Source organism: Colletotrichum abscissum (assembly GCF_030869225.1).
Source record: "Colletotrichum abscissum strain IMI 504890 chromosome Unknown Scaffold_5.1, whole genome shotgun sequence".
Classification (NCBI taxonomy): domain Eukaryota; kingdom Fungi; phylum Ascomycota; class Sordariomycetes; order Glomerellales; family Glomerellaceae; genus Colletotrichum; species Colletotrichum abscissum.
Genome location: NW_026850431.1, coordinates 107,948 through 129,245, shown reverse-complemented (window position 1 = coordinate 129,245; position 21,298 = coordinate 107,948). Strand labels below are relative to the sequence as shown.

At 52.6% G+C, this 21,298-nt stretch overlaps 8 protein-coding genes across 8 annotated transcripts; 4 read left to right on the top strand and 4 right to left on the bottom strand.

The window, feature by feature from the left end:
• Positions 1-336: 336 nt before the first annotated feature.
• CABS01_02541 (uncharacterized protein) lies at positions 337-2,749 on the bottom strand (the record flags this gene model as incomplete). The annotated part of the gene is made up of 5 exons (XM_060535919.1): positions 337-921; positions 980-1,042; positions 1,774-1,797; positions 1,862-1,912; positions 2,681-2,749. 5 exons carry the CDS (start codon positions 2,747-2,749, stop codon positions 337-339), a joined length of 792 nt encoding a protein of 263 aa, XP_060393831.1.
• A 3,248-nt stretch (positions 2,750-5,997) lies between these two features.
• On the top strand, positions 5,998-6,416 carry CABS01_02540 (uncharacterized protein; the record flags this gene model as incomplete). The annotated part of the gene is made up of 2 exons (XM_060535918.1): positions 5,998-6,042; positions 6,096-6,416. 2 exons carry the CDS (start codon positions 5,998-6,000, stop codon positions 6,414-6,416), a joined length of 366 nt encoding a protein of 121 aa, XP_060393830.1.
• A 977-nt stretch (positions 6,417-7,393) lies between these two features.
• On the top strand, positions 7,394-8,114 carry CABS01_02539 (uncharacterized protein; the record flags this gene model as incomplete). The annotated part of the gene is made up of 2 exons (XM_060535917.1): positions 7,394-7,432; positions 7,563-8,114. 2 exons carry the CDS (start codon positions 7,394-7,396, stop codon positions 8,112-8,114), a joined length of 591 nt encoding a protein of 196 aa, XP_060393829.1.
• Positions 8,115-8,725: 611 nt separating this feature from the next.
• On the top strand, positions 8,726-9,580 carry CABS01_02538 (nucleolar protein,Nop52; the record flags this gene model as incomplete). The annotated part of the gene is made up of 2 exons (XM_060535916.1): positions 8,726-8,777; positions 8,892-9,580. 2 exons carry the CDS (start codon positions 8,726-8,728, stop codon positions 9,578-9,580), a joined length of 741 nt encoding a protein of 246 aa, XP_060393828.1.
• Positions 9,581-10,050: 470 nt separating this feature from the next.
• Positions 10,051-11,875, bottom strand: CABS01_02537 (diacylglycerol kinase catalytic domain-containing protein; the record flags this gene model as incomplete). The annotated part of the gene is made up of 4 exons (XM_060535915.1): positions 10,051-10,404; positions 10,499-11,517; positions 11,583-11,639; positions 11,707-11,875. 4 exons carry the CDS (start codon positions 11,873-11,875, stop codon positions 10,051-10,053), a joined length of 1,599 nt encoding a protein of 532 aa, XP_060393827.1.
• A 2,327-nt stretch (positions 11,876-14,202) lies between these two features.
• CABS01_02536 (anthranilate phosphoribosyltransferase) lies at positions 14,203-15,450 on the top strand (the record flags this gene model as incomplete). Its single annotated transcript, XM_060535914.1, has 1 exon — positions 14,203-15,450. One exon carries the CDS (start codon positions 14,203-14,205, stop codon positions 15,448-15,450), a length of 1,248 nt encoding a protein of 415 aa, XP_060393826.1.
• A 458-nt stretch (positions 15,451-15,908) lies between these two features.
• On the bottom strand, positions 15,909-18,977 carry CABS01_02535 (tetratricopeptide; the record flags this gene model as incomplete). Its single annotated transcript, XM_060535913.1, has 4 exons — positions 15,909-16,348; positions 16,402-17,514; positions 17,563-18,559; positions 18,888-18,977. The coding sequence occupies 4 exons, from the start codon at positions 18,975-18,977 to the stop codon at positions 15,909-15,911; spliced, it is 2,640 nt and encodes an 879-aa protein (XP_060393825.1).
• A 686-nt stretch (positions 18,978-19,663) lies between these two features.
• Positions 19,664-20,311, bottom strand: CABS01_02534 (caffeine-induced death protein 2; the record flags this gene model as incomplete). The annotated part of the gene is made up of 2 exons (XM_060535912.1): positions 19,664-20,187; positions 20,245-20,311. The coding sequence occupies 2 exons, from the start codon at positions 20,309-20,311 to the stop codon at positions 19,664-19,666; spliced, it is 591 nt and encodes a 196-aa protein (XP_060393824.1).
• Between the last annotated feature and the right edge of the window lie 987 nt (positions 20,312-21,298).

Here is a 21,298-nt window from a genome sequence, read left to right as displayed (position 1 = left end):
TAACATAAACATTGCAGCTTACCAGATACCTATTTCTTACATTTATCTCGACATTACACAATCTTGCACATTGCCACAGGTTCTCGGCGTTGACCAAATTCTGGTTTTTGCTAATTCTTTAGGACGAAATACTGGTTAATTGCAAGACAAGCCGCACGTGTATGGCATCATGAAGCTTCTTGAGAGGGGAAATCTCTATTACTTTGGGAAATTGTGTTTATGCTTGATTCATTCGGGGAAACTGACACTCCATGTTCTTTCCATTCAACCATGCCCGAATCAATTCTCAGTTGCTGTACAATTCTTCAACTCCCCATCCCATGTTTCCTTTCAATCTCAAGACCAGAGAACAGCATAGCCCACAATGGCAAGGACAACGACGACGAGAGCAGTACAAATAGCCAGATTGTGTCCCAGGGCACCCATTCTCTGGTTTCGGGTTGCCTGAGAAATGAACATCTCATCATATCGCATAATCTTCATCGTCAGCTCGTCGCATCTGTCCTGAAGCTCCTTGTGTCGCTGGTAGTGTTCGTCCTCAGAGGCCTTACTGCCGTGCTTAGAGGCGTCACGGGCGTCCTCGCAGAAAATGAGGTATTGAATTTGCTTGTCTTGGGTGGCTTGAGTCGTCTGGATTTGCTGTTGGGTGGCCTCGATCTGTTGTTGGCCTTTGTCCATACGCTCGACGTTTCTGTCCGTTTTCATTTGGCGTCCTTCAACTGCCTCCACTCGGCTCATCGCCGTGCGGTGATAGTGCACCGGATCTGTCTTGACTTGGAATTGATTCATGTCTTTCTTGAGCTGATTGCAAGTTTCCTCCATCTGCGCAACGCGTGACTCTAGCATCAGCATCGCCGTGTACTTATCGGCTGAGATGTCAGACTCCGTCTGGTTGTAGCTCGTATGATTGACTACAGAGTTCTTGAACTTGAATGTTAGAAGCTTAGCATAGAAATGGATTCCAGAGAGGACACAATACCTGCTGGTTCTGATGGACGGAGTCCTTGCCCTTGGCCGAAAGAGGGTCATCCTGTGTGAGTTTCTGCGCCCAGTCAGCTGGAGAATAGATATTATGCTGGTACGCCCCAATCGAAGTTCTCAATGTCTGCATCTTGCTGCCTTCCTGAACCCTGATCATCGACGCCATACCAGGCAGGTCCCCGTTAAGCGCACGGAGCATCCTGATTTTCCTAACGGTTTGGTTCTAACCATCTGCCTGGCGCCCCCATCCCCATTTAAGGCCTGGATATTGGCACAGGCGCGGGCAGGTGTGGTTTCCAAGGCTTCCACGCCACGCGGTGGTTGAGAATTGGCGCCTCTCACCTCAGGCTTGATGGTAGGAAGAGCGGCCAATTCTTCTGACCACCGCGTGGCTTTCTTCCAAGCTCTCCGCAGGGACACCCGAAGGTGTCATCAGGGCCGTCCCACAAGAATCACCCCCAAAACGGGAGAGTAGGGAATGATCTCGAGCTGCTCTATTAGGGTATGACGACGACGAGACCGAACCCTCACGAGTCATCCCCCAGTCCATCGAACCGGAGGTTGACGCCACGTCCCGCACCCGATATCCGTCACTCGAAGGGCGATGCCCCGGCTCAAAGTAGAGTCGGTGACCGGTCCAAATGGTCCTGGCATCCACACATGCCTCAAGCTTGAGATATCGCCGGACTCCCGATACGTCATTTGCTTAGGACTCGGAGGGCAGGGCAACCACAGGAAGCGCAAGACGCAAAGAAAAACGAGGCTGGGACACAATGTGAATTGTGGGCGTACCTCATTGCCGTTGTCAGAGTCGACCTGTCGAACAGATGTCAGCAAAAGGGTTCACATGTTTTGAGGATGATGTCGAGGTCCAACTTACTGAATTGTCTGCCATATCATCCTGGCTCTCGGAATCATCGAATGAGTTGTCCTGTGTCTTCACCCAGTCAGCAAGGAAAACCTTACTGGTAAGCCCAACTCGTCATCCTCTATTGTGCCACGCCATTGAGATCCTGCATCTTTGCTGCCGCCACCATTGCAATCTCGCCAAGATCGGTACTTCTTAACATCCATGGAGAAACACTTTTGGCTTGCGACACCTAGCTACCACGCGGTCCAACTTTTGACGGAAGGACGTTGCGGTTAGCTCAAGAACGCAACCGTGAGGAAGCGTTCCTGAGAACCCAGACATCGATGGGGACCCAGAATGTCACCTAGAAAAAGATCCAGATGTCGCGAGACTAGTCCTGAAAGATGGCTGGGACTGGCTCCATGAACCCGCCCGAAGGCGGAAGTTATAAGGGGGCACCTTTCACAGCCACACCCGGAAACGAGAGAGTAGGGTGTACCTCCAAGGCCCGCTACCCTGCTTGCCCAGCAGGACGGATTGGTGGCAACAAGTAACCGATTGGACCATCCCAGGACTTCCGCGAGAGAAATCCGAGGTGGTTGAGACCATACCGCCCGAAGGCAGAACCGGAATGAAGAAGTAATTTGCCCCGACTGCCCACAGAAGGGTGACTGGCCTGTCCAAATGGCCCTGCCACCCTGGCAATTCACCTCTCCAATTCCGGGCTCCCGACGTCTCACCGAGAACGAATTCTCGGCCCGCTTAGGGTCCAATCGGCAAGACGGGCAGGTGGGAAGAGACACGAGAGAAGACGAGTCCGGGACGCAAATGAAAAGATTGCGGGCTTACCATGGGGCTGCTGCTGTGCCAATGCTTCATGCTGGGAACCTCGATCTCGGAGGGAGGAGAGGAGGCCATCGCGAGGAAGATCTGGGTGAAATATTCGTCAGTGATGAGGAAAGAAAACCCGAGACTGAGATGAGAACTTGCGCTGAATTCCCAAACAATTCGGGCGAGAGAGATGAGAATGAGCCGATACTGAGATGGCTGAGATGAGATGGAATGAAGAAAAAGCCGAGTGAGGAGATTGGCAGAGGAAGAGAAAAGAGGATCGAATGGAAGCAAAGCTGGAAGAAGGTCGACCTTGCGAAGTGGGCAGCCAGAAAGGCGGTGGTGTTGAATTTGAGAAGAAGAAAAAGAAAGGGAAAGGTGTGAGGAAGAGAATGAGGAAGAGGAAGTGAGCTGGGGCAGACGGAAAAAACAACCAAGTGAGTCTGCCTGACCACCCACCCTCACGTGAGGACGGTCTGAATATTTTGATTTTCGAGAGAAAAAAATAGGACGCGTGAGGGATGAAATATTGATGAAAAGTTGGGAGGGGGGGTGAGACGCGTGAGTTGAAGAGGAAGGAGCCAGAAAATCGGTCCCAACTGCTCAGACTGACGAGGTGTTGAGAAAGGAAATGGAAGAGTGATATTTGCGAAGAGAAGGGAAGGACGAGTAGAAAGAATGAGAAAAAGATGGATATCGTACCTTTGATCAAAATCATGAGCGGCGCGTATCGCGAGATGAAGCCGTCGCCTCTTGTTGGGCGAAGCTGCTTTGTCGATGAGAAAGTGTTGTGGTGACGGAGAAGAAGAGGAAGAAGAAGAAAAAAATGAGAAGACCCCGAGGGTGGAAGAGGGAGAGAAGTTGGGGGTTAGAGGATGTGAGTTGGAAAAAGAGAAATCTCGGGCAGACCAAGGTGGGAGGGTCAAAATGGGCGCAGGGCGTAGACTTGTTGCCTCACGGGGAAGAATGAGGCATCTGGTGCGGTTCTAGACGCGTGTGAGAAGATGAAGTCGGAAAGGTGAAGTAAACAAACGCGGCTTCTGGCTTCAGTCGAAGAAGGAGCAGACTCGAAGGGGAATCTAAGGAGACGAATGGGTCAATATCCAGGAGAACAAATCGCACGCCATCCAAGAATACGGGATAATGGAGATCAGAGTAACTGATCGAGAACAAATAATGAAAATACTGACCTCGTGGGTAGGACTGCCCTTCTAGTCGCGCTTTGGCAACTGGGTGTGTGAAGTTGAGATTTGCCTTTACCAGGTGACGACAGGTCGAGGTACGATAACAAGACGTGATTCATTATTCGCAGACGGAAAAACCTCAGACAAAATATTTCCTAGCCCTAATGACTGTATTCCATTCGTATCCGCCGTTCGTCTAGCACGCCTCGGGAGTACGACGAACGGCAAACACCATCCACAGCGAAGAAAAGGAGCCAGAAATAATATACCTTGAGCTGAAGCATGCTTCACAATGAAGCAATAGATATCTCCTAAGATTGTTTCACTCATGCTCGTCCCTAGTTCATTGACGATGTTTTGGCCAGAATTCTGGTGATTTCACGGGGTCTCTCCTTTTCCTTGGCAAAGTGCGATGGGCATCTCCTCAAGTCTGGATGCTCGCATGTGGCCGGCGCATTGCTCCCAAATCAGACCTGGTGATCCTTCTCCGTGTAGTCTATCTCTTCCTCGTGTTTTATGTCGTCTGTTTTCATCGCTTGACGGGGGCATTTGCATTTGACCTAGCGATTCTAGGTACTCAAGGGATGCCCATCGTTGCCTTTAAAGCGTCACGTCACGGTAAATCGCCGTTTTCTTCATTGGGCAAACCGCAGTATCGACACCCGCGAAATTTCTGCGAGCCCAATCAAAGGGAATTTCGGGTTTCCTTGGACTCGAGGGTAGCTTGAATGTGCCAATGTCATTGTACTGCTCTAGAGCATACGGTGCTGCGGTCACTGAGCCTAGCGGATAGCAAATGCTCGTCAAAGGCATGTCTTGGCATCACTGTTGTTCCCGGATCTCATCACCCTAATTAGCCTCACAGAAAAGCGCGTTGTTGTCATAACTACTAACCTTAGGCCGAGAGAATTTATGTCGCGTCGGATACCCATTCGCAAGGCAGGTGCCAACGGTGGATGGTCGTCCCTTCCTTCTACGTCAATTTTACAACTTCGATACTGGAGGTTCGATCAGTTCTCGCCGCATGGCTGTCAGCTTCTTACAGCTTTGTAGTATTTGTTTCATACTTACTCTGCAAGACTATCTGTTCAACGAACAACTTGATGTAGTCAATGAGTTTGCGTAATTGGGGAAACTTGATGGAAAGCACAAAGACTTCCGTTTCCTTCGAGCAGAACTGGCCCCAAAGCTTACGCCTAATTAAAGCAATCTCAGGGAGGCTCAACAGCGCCAAACAATTACATTATGGAATTTCGAACAAGAAACGTTTTCATAAACAATCCGTCTGTTACACTATACGCAGGTGACAACAGAGCCTACCGCACAGCAGCCTTGATCATCAGCTATATATATATGGCAAGTGTGACATGAGATCTGCCATTTTCATAGATGAAGATGGCCGTAAATCAAAATACTTGGGGATCAAGTCCACTGTAAAACTTAGCTGGCACTCGTGTATATAGTTATACTATGATTACGCTCAGGAATTCTTGCTATCGGGTTTGTGTCGGGTTTGTTCGTCCATACCAGCAATTCTGTCAGATAATACCACTAGCCCCTTCAGTTCTCATCATCATGCCTCTTGTTGTCTCCTTCAAATCTCTCTTGAGCCTTTGCTAAGGCATGTTGGTTATCCAAGGAGTCTCCCATGGGCTACAATGAAGGCATTCAGCCACTCGAAGGACACATACGTACCCCTGAATGCCTTCTGGAAAACGTGATTCACGTTCGTTCTCTCATGAAAGACGCAATACTGTTCACCGCTGACCCCTAATTGGAAAAATAACATACCTTCCTCTTTCACTACTGTATCCCGATCAGGACAACGTTGGAGGTGGGTCCTTGTCCTGGAATGCCCCCATCACCAACTTCACCTTTGAAAAAGTATAAAGATTCCTCTCTCTGGCTCTTTTCTTCCAATCCGCTTTCTCTCCTTACCGCACACAAGCTTTCCAGACTTTTTGCATTCGTCTCTCAACTCCTATTCACCACACAACTTGCCTTTTTCACGGGCCCAAGAGCACGCCTCTGTTAAGAAGGCATGTTCATGAAGAGCCTTTTTTTTCTACGTTATTACTGGGGAAACAATCTGACAATCTTGAATAGAATCACTTGATCACCACACGAACAATACACAACTCCTCAATCGCAATGTCTCACGGCACTTCTTCTATGAGCAGCAGCATGGCAGTCATGGTAAGGCCAAGCACCTTTTGATACCTGCAGGTCAGCACTAACAAAGACTACAGACTTCTGACACCGAAGACGACTTCGTTGTTGTCGACTCCAACAGCGAGATTGAGAAGCTCCAGAAGGAACACAAGCAAACCATGAAGGCTTTGGTCGACACGCACCTTGCGGAGCTGGCAATGTTGCGGGACAGCTGCAATAGACGCGCCGAGGATGCGATTCGCACCGCTGGTCTGTCCATTGACCGCAACAACGAGCGCCATCAGGACGAGGTCAGAGATCTGAAAAGGGCTCTCGCTGCCGAGCAGGCCAAAGTGGCTCATCTCATGACGGCGTGCCCTCCTCACCTCAGAGGTAGTGCTTCGCGCAGCTCCCAATAGAGATGGAGCCCATGGGAACCTCAAGTATCCCGCCATTATCTACATAGTTCAGTAGTCAGGCCGGGATTGTTTCACTCGCAAACAGGAGATAACCGATACAAGTAATACATTGAGACGGTCAGAGAAAGGCCGAAGAGCCTCGGCAATAACATCGTGAATCGGTTGGTGACATGGCGCACATGTGAAGGTACCTATCTTGCATTGTTGGCTGATGCAAAGACATAGTATCTAGCAGGAAAGTCGTTCTACAATCCGTCATGGCCCACGATGTTTCCCTGAGTAGCCGATTGAAATTCATATCTTCCTTTCCTCTACGGCCATGTTTTCCAGTGTATCCATGCCTTGAGAAGGCAACAAACTCGTCTAGGCAACGAGGGTAAGTTGGTGTCTTCTGGGCTCAATTGCTCCAAGCCTTTTGCTGCAGAAGGCAGTCTATCGCCCCGAGGGCTTTCGTGGCTTCATCCAAAGGATACGTGCTTGTATTGGTTGATTTAGATGGGGAGTCCCCGAGAGCCTTCGTCCTTATTGCAAGATTGCTTTTCGTCCATTATGATTTGTGGAAATCCCACCACTCTTCGGACTGATGTGGACTCTGTGGATGGCAAATACTATCAGGACAGTCCTTTGGAATACGATCCGATTCCAGTTTATAGGGTGTTACAACTTTCTTCGGTTTAACGACTCTTCTCTACGTAGTCACACTTCCCTCCACATGCACCACGAAGTTTGTAGCACTTCGTGTCCATCTCGGACATCAACAACCTCAAAGCAGAACCACGCCCCAGTCATCTATACGACCAATACGAGTAATTGCACCAAACTCCATACTTCAGGGTTCTTTCTGGCGAAGAATATTTCGCAAGGCCGATACGTTTGCCACTTCTTGCCGATCAGACGAGCGCAGCGAGCTTTTTATCAGATCTTCTTCAGACCGATCCTCACAGGCAACCAATTTCGTGGCTTCTTCCGGCACTACTATGGTCGACAACAACAACTCGACCTACAATGGTCTCAAGGTTAGTTTCACGCCTGGTTTTCAAGCTCCCGGGGTTCCTCGCGGAAACATCCCCATTGAGATGATCGCCTTACCTGCCCGAGCTGCTCTTCAAACCAAAGCAAGCACTGACAACGCGCAAATACAAACAGTTCGTCCAATACGACGACGCAGAGCATAAGAAGCTCTTCAAGCAACTCATGGCCGACGACGAGAAAAAGGCCACGGAGCGCAGACTCGAAGGCAAAGACCTCATCGCCATCCTCATTACCTCCCGCGAAGAAGCCCTCTCCGAGCTAGCCCACTTCCAGATCCGCGCCAACAAGATCGCCCAAGCCAACAAGCGCGAAGTTTCCGAGCTTCACAGCAAGATCTCGGTCTCTTACGATGTGGCGCACACGAGCTACGCCCAGGCTCAGGAGTACTACGGCCACATTGATTACTACCGAAAGGAGAGTGAGCGCAAGGACGCCGTTATTCAGCAGTCGCAGCATGAGCTGGTGACTACGCAGGCACAGCTCTTCCAGAAGACACAGGAGGTGGCGGAACAGCAAAGTCAATTGGATGAGGCTGTGGCCAAGAATAAGGAGCTTCTTGCTCAGTTGGAGGATGTTCGCAAGAAGGTTGACAGAATTATGAGAGCTTCGGAGGTTCCCTCCCCTTCTCCTTCGATTGGCTACGATCGGGAGCACAGCATGACGTAACGGATGTTTGGATCTTTGAATGAGACCTGGATGGTGGTCTACGATGGAAACCTGACAGCACAAGGAGTTTGACCATGTTCTGGCTTGGACTTGGCTTGGGCTGATGTTTCTGGAATGAGGGCTACTCGTTTGGCGAAGTAATAAACATACTGGCTGGTAATGAACTGAATACCGAATCATCGGAGAGAGTTCTTGATTCTCTGTGACGCTCCATCTCATAGCATCTTGAATTTCTGAATATCTATTCATGGTATCAATAGGTCGTACCTTGTCTGGGGCTCCAACGTCGTCAAATACACAGCCACACCACCGAACAATCCAGACCGGTACCGCCACACGCCACGCCTTTCCCCTGCATACCGTTGGCCCCACCTCTTCAAAGGCGGTCACCCGATCGAGTTACCCCGGGACCCTCGTACACCGAGGATCGGCGGGGCAGTTTCTCGGTGAACAACAATTTTATTTCGAGAAACCCATCCCACCCTGCCTCGCAAGTCCCATCGCCGACGGTGCATAGAACGACAGTCCTACCCGTCGCAACTCCAAGAACCCGCGACACTCGCAATTGAGCTACCCTCCTCCGGCTCAGCCACCCCACAAACGCAGCCAAGATGGCGTCTCAAGAACAGAACATGCCGTTCATCAGGAACCTGGCCTCCAGCGGTTCGTCCCCCGTCGCATCGCAATCTTCGGTCCCGAACCTGCCGTCGCGAACCTCCCAATCTTCCAAGCCAAACCCCCAGAGCAACTTCAACTGACTCCCTCGTGCCCCCCTAGACCGCAAACTCCGAACCCAAGCCCTGACCTCCCTCCAAACCTTCCTCGGCTCCCACCGCGCCCTCTCCCACCTCGAAGCCCTCAAGCTCTGGAAGGGCCTCTTCTACGCAATGTGGATGTGCGACCGCCCCATCCCGCAACAGAACCTCGCCTCCGAGCTCGCCGGCCTGACAGCCTGCCTCCGCAACGACGACGTGCCCACCTGGCTCGCCGCCTTCTGGGAGATCCTCTCCAAGCAGTGGACGGACATCGACGTCCTCCGCATGGAGAAGTTCCTCCTCCTCGTCAGACGCACGTTTACTTCGGGACTTCAGTGGGTGAAGGAGGGCGAGTACCAGGAAGCGAGGGTGGGTGCGTTGCTGAAGGTGTACGGCGAGTGGCCGTTTGAGCTCGAGGGCGACTTGAGAAAGGTGCCGATCGGGCTGCGGCTCCACGGGCTTGATATCTGGGTTGACGAGCTGGATCGGTTGGAGATGCTCGAGGAGAAGGACGCCAAGGCGGTGGCGTTTGCCAAGAAGCTGAGCCAGCTTGTTGAGCCGTTGAGGAAGTCACCCGTCAAGACTGTGCGAGCCAAGGCCGCGGTCGTGGTTGAGGACGAGAGGCTGCCGTGGACGGAGAGCAAGGCTACCGAGGAGGCGGAGGCGGCAGATGGGGATGATGATGAATGGGGCGGCATTGACGATCAATAGAGGGGGTTTAGCACTCCCCTTGGCTTCGTGTCTTTGCATGGGATGGTGAACACGGCGTTGGTTGGATTTTACAAAAAGAAAGGGAGGCATGTCATTTTTGATGAAAGGATTCCGCGTGGGTTTCTGTTCCATGGGAAGCGGTGGTGGGAACCAAAAAGAGAAATCAGGTATTATGTGCAACGCTGTACTCTATAGTATACAGTGATATCCAATGGCTGCCCTTTTTGCCATCCTGGCCGCCTGCTCTTCCAGCCCGGCCCGACGATGGCTGTACTCTTCCCGTCTTCGTCTTGTTCTATCTGGGTATCTCGACTTTTGAAGAAACAAATCACTGCTCCCTACTCCGCTTCCGCTTCCTTCGTTTGCGGCCAAAAGGCCGTTGTGCCATATCTTGGTTGGCCGTCTCGACCTCAATCACAGCCGGTGACACCATTTCGTCTCCCTTCACTGCGCAGATCTGGGGCGATCTCTTAGGGTAGGGACATCTTCTCCCAGCCCAAGGGACCTGGGGCTTCGTACTTGCCACGCTTCGAAATGACCCTGCCCAGACCGTGGTGAATCTCGGCCTGGAAGGGCTCAAAGGGCACCTTTTCACCGTCGATGCTGATGTAGCCGTCCTTCTGGTTCTTTGGAATGATCCTGTAGGCGGAAATCTTGCGGTACGATACCAAAGAGTTGTCAAAGAATTTTCCATTCTCCACAGACATTAGCATGCTCAGTTGGGCGCCGACTGACATGTCTCCGTCGATGCAGACAAGGTCCATCAGACCGTCATTGGCGAGAGCAGCGGCGAAGAAGTTGGCGTCGGCGGCCATGTATGCCATCTGGGGTGGTCAGTACGTAGTTCTTTCGGGGGACAATATCCAAGAGGCGGGCATGTCCAGTCAGACACCAAGAAAGGTGAGGCAGTGTACTTACATTTCCGCAATAAAAGTTGCCCATCTTGTCATGGGGTATCAGTTCCCATCCGTCTGGCAGAGCATCGTTGATGGTGCCGAATCTCAAAGGCGGCAGTCCCTCCTGGTCACCGAAAGGACTCGAAACAGCATCAGCATTCTCCGCTCTCGGAGGCTCGCTGGCGCCCGAATGTGTTACCGACGCGCTGCGCATGTACTCCTTGTAGTGCTTCTTGACGCCCGCTTTGTCCTCGATCTCGACCTTGACAGCCAAGTCGCAGGGGTAGCACTTCTTTTCGAATATTCTGACCAAGAAGCCCCAGGTGAAGCGCGCGCCGCCCATCCACCGCAAGTGCTCGGTAGCCAGGTCGCTCTCGGCCACTACGCCAAGGGCCTGACTCAAGAAACTGAGGGTGCGTCGGTCGCCCTGTGTGATGCTGACCAGATCCATTGGGGTCTCAACTCCCTTGATGATGGCAAGAGCGCAGATCGACGGTCGATACGAGTCGTAGAGATTGCAGCTCATCGCATTGCCCGAGCCGCAGGGAATGTGCGAGACAGCAATCTTGTGTAGCGCTCGCGACGCGTCGGGCCGCTGACCCAGACCATTGAATACCTCGTGGGCCAAACCATCACCAGAGCAGGTGACAATCGTGTCGAACGCGTCCACGTCGACTTCCCGCGCTATTTCAAGAGCTTGGCCTGAGTAGGTGGTGTGCTCCACGTCCATAGGCATGCGCGCCGCCTTGAACAGAGGCTCGACGTCTACGCGCCACTTCTTTTCCGCGCCTCCCGGTCCGGCATGCGGGTTAACCAAGACCTTTGCTCTCTTGCATAGTTTCGCCGGGCCATATGCCTTTCTCATGAGGGTATCGATCCAGGACTTGACATCCGGGCTCTCCGTGTCGTTAACCGTAAAAGTCCATTTCGCTGCGTGTACTCGTTGCTTGCCGGCTTGTTTCGCGTAGTCGATTGTGAGGGTGTCTCCCGTCTGGTCGGCCCAGAGGACGTTGTACAAGGGGACGGTTTGCGTCGAGGGTGCTGCATTTTGCGGACTAGTGTTAGCAAGCTGGGAATGGGGGCCACGGAGGTCAATGACAACGGACCTGATGCGCCAAACCCAGCAAAACCGCAAGTCCGGTTGGCTTTGTTCGCTGTTGGGTCTTTGAAAAGGGGTCAGCTACCCGAGCGCATCGCCACAAGGTAGGTATATTGCAGGTTCCCACACACCATTCAGAAGGAGATTCTCCGACGTTTGAGTCAAAGATTTGTTGCCGTCGACCTTGAGCGTCTCTGGTGGGCCGTTTCTAGAGGCGGGCTTGCCGTAGGACTGGGAAGACTCGGAGATAGACTCGGTCCCGTTCGGGGCCGTATTGTGTTCCCCTGCGAGGGTGGCCATCGCGAAGTGTGCAAAGGTTGATCAAGCGACAGACGAGCAGAAGCTGGCGGAACAGGCCGTTCACGTCAGGCGAGAGACAGAGTTATGGGTGAGCGAAGGTGATGAAGATGCAAAAGGAGATCGGTCAGTACTAGCAGATGTCGCGACGAGACATGATAGTCAGTCGTTGACTAGTTGTTGGTAACGGACGCTACAGCGGCTGCTGTTGATGGGGTGGTCACGAGCTCCCGGGGGTTGCGGGAGGGAAGAGAAGAGAAGAAGAGAATAAAGGTGAATTATTACTGCGCCGTTGTACCAAGCCGTAGGAGGAACTTGGGAAGAGAGGCGTTGGCGCAAGCGGAATAGGAATAGTTGAAAGGGAGTTGGGTTAGTCGGAGGCTAAGAGCACGTCCCGAGGCCCGTCGTCGACGAGGGAGAGGATTGAAGTCCAGGAAGGGAAATCGAACTTTGGTGCTAGTTGTGCTGGTGTATGCAGTGAGGTACCTTTACTGAGGAGCTGTAGGTCCAAGCAGAGAATTGAAGCGATACCCAGGGGGGGGAGCAACAAGCGACAAGCAACAGGATAGAAAGTTACAAGAGTACAAAACATCCACGCCGACGCTGTTCTGCTGCTGCAGGAAGGATGGCACGGTCACCCACCGGCAGCGGCAGCACGGATGAATCGGAGATTGAACTTCAGTTGCACTTGGTTCGGATAGGGCACTACTTGCTTTTCAATCATACCTACGTGGCATCTCATGTACCTCCCTAATGTGGTGGGCATTGATAGCAGAAATACGATAAGGTAAGCAAGCACGCGCAACACCAAGGAACCTGGCACCATGAGAATTGCATGGCACGGATGCGCGCTGTAGCTGGCCACGAGTTAAGGTACTTAGCAGTTAAGGTACTTAGCACTCTAGGTACCGAAGCCGTTACCCAGGGGCCCGCGGCGCCCGTAGCGGCCGCCTGACCACGGCGGAGGTGCTCCCCCGGACGCACATCACACTCGTGATGCAACCGTAGGTACGGATAGATGCAACCATTCGAGGAGAGGGCGTCGATGGAAACCGAGATGTTCAGGTTTGGGAGGCATTGTGAGGTTGGCATGTGAGGTGCCTTTGGGGATGTAACTCCCCGTAAAGTCGGGCTGGACAGGTGACTGGAGGTGATGTAGACATCCCAATCGAGGTAGGTACAGCAGGCCAGGGCCGGACCAAACACCTTATCTAGGAGTGGCTTGAGGGGAAATGGACGCCAACAATGCGACACGTCTGTCCATTCGTCTTGGTGGTGTGAGTAAGCCGACCACTCACTGTCAGTCTGTCAGGTACCGGACGACGACGACTGTAGGACACCGGCGAAACAGCTTGCGCGATGCCCGACTCTCCCGCCTTGGCTGCGCTGGCGTTCGTTTCGTTCTCTGGAAGCAACTGGTATAAAGCTGCTGATGTCATGGTTCCTCAATCCAGGGCGGAAACAGTGGTCGTGCGTTGCAAGAGAAAGTCGTATGCCTTGGTGAACCATTCATCAGACGATGGGCGAGCGGGCTGCGCGTTCCTCATGCTGCAAGTCCAAACGCCTCTTTGCATTACTTTGGCCGAAAGTAATTGGATAAGAAGGAGAGAGAAGACGCAAGCTTGACTGGGCAGACAACAGAAAGCAAACAGGGGCACAGCCGTACAATGCCTTTATTGCCTTTTAGTCAGGCAAGTCAGACATGAGTAAGTACGTACCGCAATCCGCGCGATGGTGAATTCCAACCCTCCAACGCCGGGCACGTATCGAAAACCTACGCGTAAAGAGAATGGCATTCATCGTCTGTCATTACCAAATTCTACCAAAATGCCTATTAAATTGCGGATAATACAACTTCCCCTGCCTTACCTAAGCTTCCACTTTACCCATACTTTACTACGTACATACTTCCCCTCCAACGCGGGAGCGGAGATTCCCTTATTGGCGACAGCACTGTAGCCCAGTTGAACGCACACCCAATGAGCTTCCCCCGTGTCGTCTAAATCAGGCAATAATTGACCAATCAGCTGTGGGCCGTACCCTCTTTCGTTCAATTAGCAGGAAGATACCCAGTACGTACCTCGGTACCGCTCCAGATAGCGGATTGCTCACATTGATTGACTTTGGCTTCTCACATTGAACAACCTCTCATTGTTCAAGGGCCTCTTTGACTCACATCTCATTGCTCTCTCAGTGACTCAATTCATAAGTAAGGACACCCCTATGCAAGTCAATTGATCTCATCTGACCTTATCACAGCAATCTTCAACATCCCAACTTGTCAAAATCCAGTAACAAAATCAAAGTCCTCACAAAAAATCAACCCCGCCATGGCCTCACAACCTCCGGTCGCGGGGTCCGACGCCGCCCTCCCGCTCATCGACATCAAACCGCTGCTCAAGAAACTCTGGCCCGTCCCGGACGCCGGCCTCGCCGTGAGCGCCGACGAGATCGCCGAGGCCATCTCCCACTTCTTCACCCACCAGGTCTCCGACACCCAGGCCGCCTCCCTCCTCATCGCCCTGCACTTCACCAACCTCGACCGCCGCGCCGACGTAATGGCCCGCTCCGCCCACTACATGCGCCGCGCCGCCGCCAAGGTCGACTTTGACGATCTCTCGCGCGTGGTCAAGCAAAAGGCTCTCGGCGCGGGCACCTACGCCGGCGGACTGTGCGACATCGTTGGCACGGGGGGCGACGCCCACAACACATTCAACATCAGCACCACCGCCTCCATCCTCGCCTCCTCCCTCCTCTTGGTGGCCAAGCACGGCAACCGCGCCAGCACCTCCAAGTCCGGCTCCGCGGACCTCGTCAACAATATGCAGCCCCGCCCGCCCGTCCTCATGGCCGTCTCCCCAGAGACAATCTCACAAGTCTACGCCGCCACAAACTACGGCTTCCTCTTCGCCCCCGTCTTCCACCCGGGCATGCGCTACGTCGCGCCCATCCGCAAAGAACTCCCCTGGAGGACAATCTTCAACCTCCTCGGTCCCTTGGCGAACCCCGTCGAGGATATCCTCGAGGCCCGTGTCATCGGTGTAGCGAGGAAGGAGCTCGGCCCCGTCTTCCTCGAGGCCCTCAAGATTAGCGGTTCGAAAAAGGCCATGATCATTTGCGGCGAGGAGGAGCTGGACGAAGTCAGCTGCGCGGGTCCGACGCTGGTCTGGAGACTCAGTGAGGCGGCGGACAGTGAAGTGGTAGCGGATCACTTCAAGGTGCAGCCCAGCGATTTCGGCTTGGGAACGCACCCCCTCAACACCGTATCCCCCGGTAAAGAGCCGGCTGAGAATGCCGAGATTCTGAGGAGGATACTGGCGGGTGAGATGGCTGACGACGACCCCATTCTCGAATTTGTGCTGATGAACGCCGCGACGCTGTTTGTCACGTCGGGTATCTGCGAGGCCGAGACGAGCAACATGGGCCCCGGCGACGACGGCCAGGTGATTACCGAAAGGGGCCCTGGCGGAGGTCGCTGGAAGGAGGGTGTGCGGAGGGCGCGCTGGGCTGTCAAGAGCGGTGAGGCCTGGAAGCAGTGGAAGGCGTTCGTCGACGTCACGAACGGCTTCAGTCAGTAGAGGTTGTGTAGATAAAGAGTGCTAGACCATGAGGACAAAAAGTGTGATGACAGGGGTCAGCCAAGACAAAAAGGAAAGCAAGGAAATGGAACATCACGGCCTCAACACGAAATGTATCACGCAAAAAAAGGTTGCTGCTGCTCAGACGAAATCTAGAGTCTCGTACGCTTTTTTTGTAGCCTTCTCTCTTCTATCACAACTTTTGATGATGCAACTATGTCCTTGATTTCGACAAATGCCGCAACGAAGCACGCGTCCATAGCCCGGCCCTTTACCCAGCCTTGGCTTCCAAATCACCGAGGGAACAAATCCGCCCATTACCGTTTGGAAACGCTTTCCCACTGTTCGGGTATCTGGCTGCACAAATCGCAATATCGAAACCGGCAACCCTGCCTTTATTTCCGCCTGAGCTGGTTCCATATCCTCCGAATTGGCGACATAGGCGGGGGCTTGCGCTCCTAGGCAAAGAGGCTTACTTCAGGCCACCTCGCGTGCGCCTCCTTCTTGAGTGTCTCCGCCTCAGTGCTCCTCCACGCCTTCAAGAGGTTGTACACCTCAGTGGCAAGCTCGAAGTTGGCATCGGGAGCCTTGACGACGTTCGCAAGGTCGGCCTCGGCCTTGGCGCTGTCCTCTCCAAGCACTCTCCGTGTCTTCAGGGCCGCGACGATGTGAGTGGGCTTGGCCTTGTTGTCCGAGAGGAACTCTTCGTTGTACTTCTTCAAGTCACCGGCAGGGGGAGTGAACTCGGACTTGATTAGTTCTTGCACCTTTGCGGGCAAGCTCTCGAATGCCGGGCGTACAACGTGAGCAAACTCGACAACGCGCTCGTGGACACCGGGGTGAGAAGCATCAAGTGCGCGGGCGGCGTTGAGAGAACGCAGCGCAAGAACGTACTTCTCTGTAAACTTGTTAGTACTATTCAAAGGGTAGTGCCGCCATTGTCAAACTTACTTCGGCGCAGATAAACATCGAAACCGGCGAATTGGGCGTTGATGTTTTGCGGGCTGAATTGCAGAAGAGGGGTGACGAATCGCATCGCCGCGCTGAGGGGCTCGGCCTCCAAAAGCTTCAGACCGAGAGGGTCCTCATCCTTCTTCTTGGGCTCTTCGCTGGCGGGCTTGCCCTTATTAGGATCTTGCTTCGCCGCACGATCGGCCGCCTCCCTCTCCAGGCGCTGTTGCTCCTTCTTGGCCTTCTTCGCAGCCTTCTTTCTCTCAGAGGCATCGTCGCCGTTTGCGTCACCGTTGACGCCGTTCGCTGCGGGGCGGTCGGCTCTCCTGAGGTAAATGGCGACGGCGTCCAAAGCGGCTCGTGAGTAGAAGGGGTGGTCTCTAAGGTGGTCCTCCCAACGGACCATATCTACGTAGGCACGAATCTGGCCCTTTCTCAGGGAAAAGCTGTGGAAATCGAACTGGTCTTCTTGCCAGACGTCGAAGATGTTGTGAACCGTGTGGAAGCGCTTGAGGGCCAAGGCATCATCACCCTGGCGAGCATACGCCTCACCATCCTCGGTAAGGAACCAGACGCATTGCATATCCAGGAGATCCGCGAGAGGGCCACCGACGGTGTCCGCCCTAGTAAAGAGGCCCACAGTCTTCAACGCCTGCTCAGTCTCGTTGTTGCGCAGCTGATACTTGGCTGCCTTGGTGTTGATGTAACGATCGCGGGTATCCAAAGTGCGTGCCTTGTCCATAGTCTCAGATGCCTTTTGGAGGTTGCCCTGGTGCTTCCATATCCTAGCCTTGGTCATGGTGAAGTCGACGCTGTCGGGGACCTTCTCGATAGCCTTGTCGACGTACTCGTGAGCCTTCGTGAGATCGCGGCTGAGGTGGTAATTGTAGTGTTGGGCAAGGAAGTACAGAGCTGCGGCCTCTCCCTTTGAGCGATCGCCGTTGGTTGCTTCCGTGTTTGAGCTCGACTTGAGGTAGTCCTGGGCGAGGGCTTCGAGGGCCTCCTTCTTGGCAGAGTCGGAGTACAAGTGCTTCAGGTTAGCGAAAGTCGACGGAACACCCTTGTTGAACATGAGCGTCAAGTACTCCTTTGCCGCAGCACTGAAGTCGTCACCTGGCCGAGTTAGCACCTGTGAGTACAAAGACATGAACGAACACTTACCAGACAAGAAGTTCAGGGGTAGGCGGCGAGGAGCATCTGAGCGGGGGAACTTCTTGGCGTACTTCTCGTAAATCTCCTTCCTAGCAGCCGCATCACTGTCGGAAAAGGCGTGGGCGCTTTCCAGACCCTCAAAGTAAGCAGGACGGTCAGCGTTGCGCTCAACAAGAGCCTGCCATGCGGCAATAGCCTCCTCCTTCTTGCCCAGCTTGACCAGGTACTTGGCGCGCAGCTCCAAATACTCGAGCCTATCAAGGTTATGCTTAGCGGCACTCTCAAGATGCTCGAGGGCTCTCTGGTAGTCGCCCTGCTCGGCAATGATGGTGTTCTTGTACATGACGGCTTCGGAGTTCTCGTAGTCGCTACGGGAGGGCGTGGACTTGAGCGTTCCCTCGTAGGTGGTAAGGACGTTCTCGGCGGCGGACAGGTCACCTGACAAGTGGTGAGCGATAGCCAGCGCAGTCCAGCTCTGGCGCAGCTGGGGACGGGCCTGCAGCATGGCAGTGCGGCTTGAGATGTATCCGGCATAATCGCGCATCTGCACCTGAAGAATGGCAAGATCGCGCTGGATCTGCGTTGACTCGGGCTCGAGCTTCAGAGCGAACTTGTACGCCTTGATAGCCTCCTCGAAGTTCTTGTTGGCGCGGTACAGCAGACCGTAGACGTGCCAGCAGATGTGCGACTTCATGTCCACCGTCAAAGCCTCCTTGCCCAGAGCAAAAGCCTCCTCTGTCTTACCCTGCGCATTCATGATCAGGGCCTTCATGGCCATTGTGTCGCCATGTTTGGGGTTCTTCTTGAGGATGAGGTCGGCGGACTTGAGACCGCGCTTGTACTGCTTGTCCTCATAGGCGCGGATGACGGCGCGAAAGAGGGAAGCCTCTTTCGAATTAAGAGGTTGCGGCATCGGATCGGTAAGGGGCCGGGGATCGAATCGCCGGCACTGCGAAGAAAAGGAGACCGAGTCGTCGAGGAGGAAGCGACTTTTGGAAGGCTGAGACTATCCCAAAAAGTCGCTAGAGATGCAAACTCTTCGGAAGGCTGGTCCGCAGCAGTGTGTCTGGAGGGGTCCTCGGAGGTCAAGGAGGGGTAGCTAGCTGCAGCCGTGTGACGGAACCGAGCTACTGGCTAGGAATAAAAGTAGAGGACGGACAAGATACAAAGAGTAGAGGTCGGTTGTGTCGGGGACCGAGGACTCGTATCTTTTCGAGAGCGTGGGGTGGAAAGTCGAAGATTGGTCGTGTGCGAGTCCACGGACGGAGCTGCAAGTATTCACAAAGGTTTCGACGTAAACGGGTGGGATTCTGGATGGAAGACTCTGGCCACACACATGTTCCAAGGCTGAGCTGGCTGCCCTCCTTGGGGCTCAGTGCGCCGTCTTCGCCCTGCAGCGACCGCCACCACGGTGTCCGTACCATAACTGGACCTCACCGTTTGGCGGGACGGCGGGCTTTTGGCGGGGCAAAATGAGTCCGGTCCCATTAGGTCCGTTTTCACCGCATCAAAATCGCACCACCAGTGGCCGCATGCTCTGCGCACGTCCCGCTCAGTGACGGCCAATCCGCCGTTTTGGTGGGGGACGGTCAACCAAGGCCCTGGAAAAGGGATTGTGTACATCTCCGTGTTCCCTTACAATACTGATGCATGCCATGATTCGTGACGCATTGAATAGTTGAAGAAGACTAGGAAACTGACAACCTCCATGAAAGACCGCGGGATTTATGGTAAACTTCCTGTTGGACAAATCTCACCAACACAACTGATCTGTGAATGCCCACCGTTGCCAAGTGAATGATCATGGAAACCTAGAACATGACGCTTCCCTATGCTTCAAATTCTGGGACATGATGAGATGCCTCGAAGCAACCAGAGTTCCTATGATCTTTAGGGTCATGGAGCGCAAGAGTTCTCGTTCTCTGCGGCCTTTGCTGCTCTAACATATTTTCTTTCTCGGCCGAGCTTCAAATGGCTTGATATTACTTTGGTGTTTATTTTGTTTATATCTATCGTTATTCATGTGGCGTTATGTTACAAGGTTGGTACAATACGTGGTGGACATTTATACAATACTGGTACAGCTGCTGAGAAGGATGCAGTCTAGGGCCTACAAGCCATCGACTTTCCCGGCAGCTCTTGAGCGCCAACCCGCAAGAGCCTCCTCCCACGAATTTGCCGACTCCCCGCATCGCTGTTTGACCATATCCCACGTTCTTGTCCGCACAATGTTCTCCACGCCCTTCTCTTGCCGAATAAGCATCGCGAGTTGCTCCGTCCGAGGCTCACGAGGGAAGAACCGTCCAGAGTATGGATCCAAGCGTTCGTTGACAACTCGTTCCTTGTCCTTTGCAGCCTCAATCTGCCGTAACAGAACCTCCGGATCGTCTGGGTCTGGACTTGTCGCAACCACTCCGCAATAGTGCAGGACTTCAGCTCGCGCATGCCATGTCGGGAAGAGCACCTGGTCCTTGAAGTTCTGACATGCTTGCGGGTCTATCTGTCGAGGGAAGGAACGCGGTGTTCGTTGTGAGGTCGAGGTAGGGTCGAAGCCGGCTCGCGCGGGTGTTACAAGCGCATTGAGGTTTTGAGTGATGGAGTCGTCGATCGTGGCACGAGACAGCCTTAGAAAGTCTTCAGAAGCACATTAGTGTCGATCATCTAGCAGTTCACGAACATGGTCCAGCTTACCCCTCAGAGCTCCTGTCGAGAAGCAGAACTGTGGTGTAAGATGGGGTTGGGCCGGCGGTTGGGTCATGATGTCTCCAGTCGGGGGGTTGGAGGGGACTGCGCCGGTCGTCGCGGATGACGACTCTTTCTTCCAGAGTATGTTCGCCAGCGTGGATATTGTTGTGAAAATACGCTTGGTTCGGAGGATAGCGATTTCAGGTGTCCCTGCTCAGCACGTATAGGGATCAAAAAATCTCCAAAGACTTGGTTATTATGTGGTGACCACCGCAAACTCGATTACGTCGACGGAAAGCCGTAGGTACCTAAGCTTGAGTGGAAGCTTGGGGACATCTAGGGGTACGTATTCCTGAGGACGGGAACTTTGGAAGAGCTCCGACTGGGTGCCGGTGATAGACCAATCATTTCTACGTTTGATGACCCACCTCGAATCATCGAATCATTCAGGCCGGTCTTGGGGGAGCCATAGCGGAAGATCCTCGGCGCGGAACGGATGGCCTGAGCTTCACGGAAACGTATCCACAACACGATATGGTCCAAGCTTCCAGGTAGGTATGTGGGAATCCAGGGATTAACTTTCTTCATCGTTAGTTTATCTCTATATCTCTCTAAGTACCTTATTATCAAAAAAAGTTAATTCTTTTTAAGTTATAAATATAAGAATATAGTTTTAATAAAATAGTATAGTATTTATTTAGTACTTAAATTAAAATACTTTTTTAAGCTTATTATAAAAAAAATAACTATATTACTAACTACTTATTATTAAGATTTATAAATAGTACTATAGTTTTAATTATAATAACTTTATTTATAATAAATAAAAAGTCTAATTATAAATCCTTTAAAAACTTCTATTTAAGAGCTATAAAAGCCTCTAAGTTAAGTTAAAATACTTATTAAAATATTAATAACTAAATTAACTTTATAATAATAGTTTTAATAAAAAAACTAAAAAACGAACTAAAAAATAAGATTAGAATTTTTATTAATATTAAGCATAATTTATAAAGTATAGTAACGTAGCTATAGAGTATTATTAATATATTTTATATTA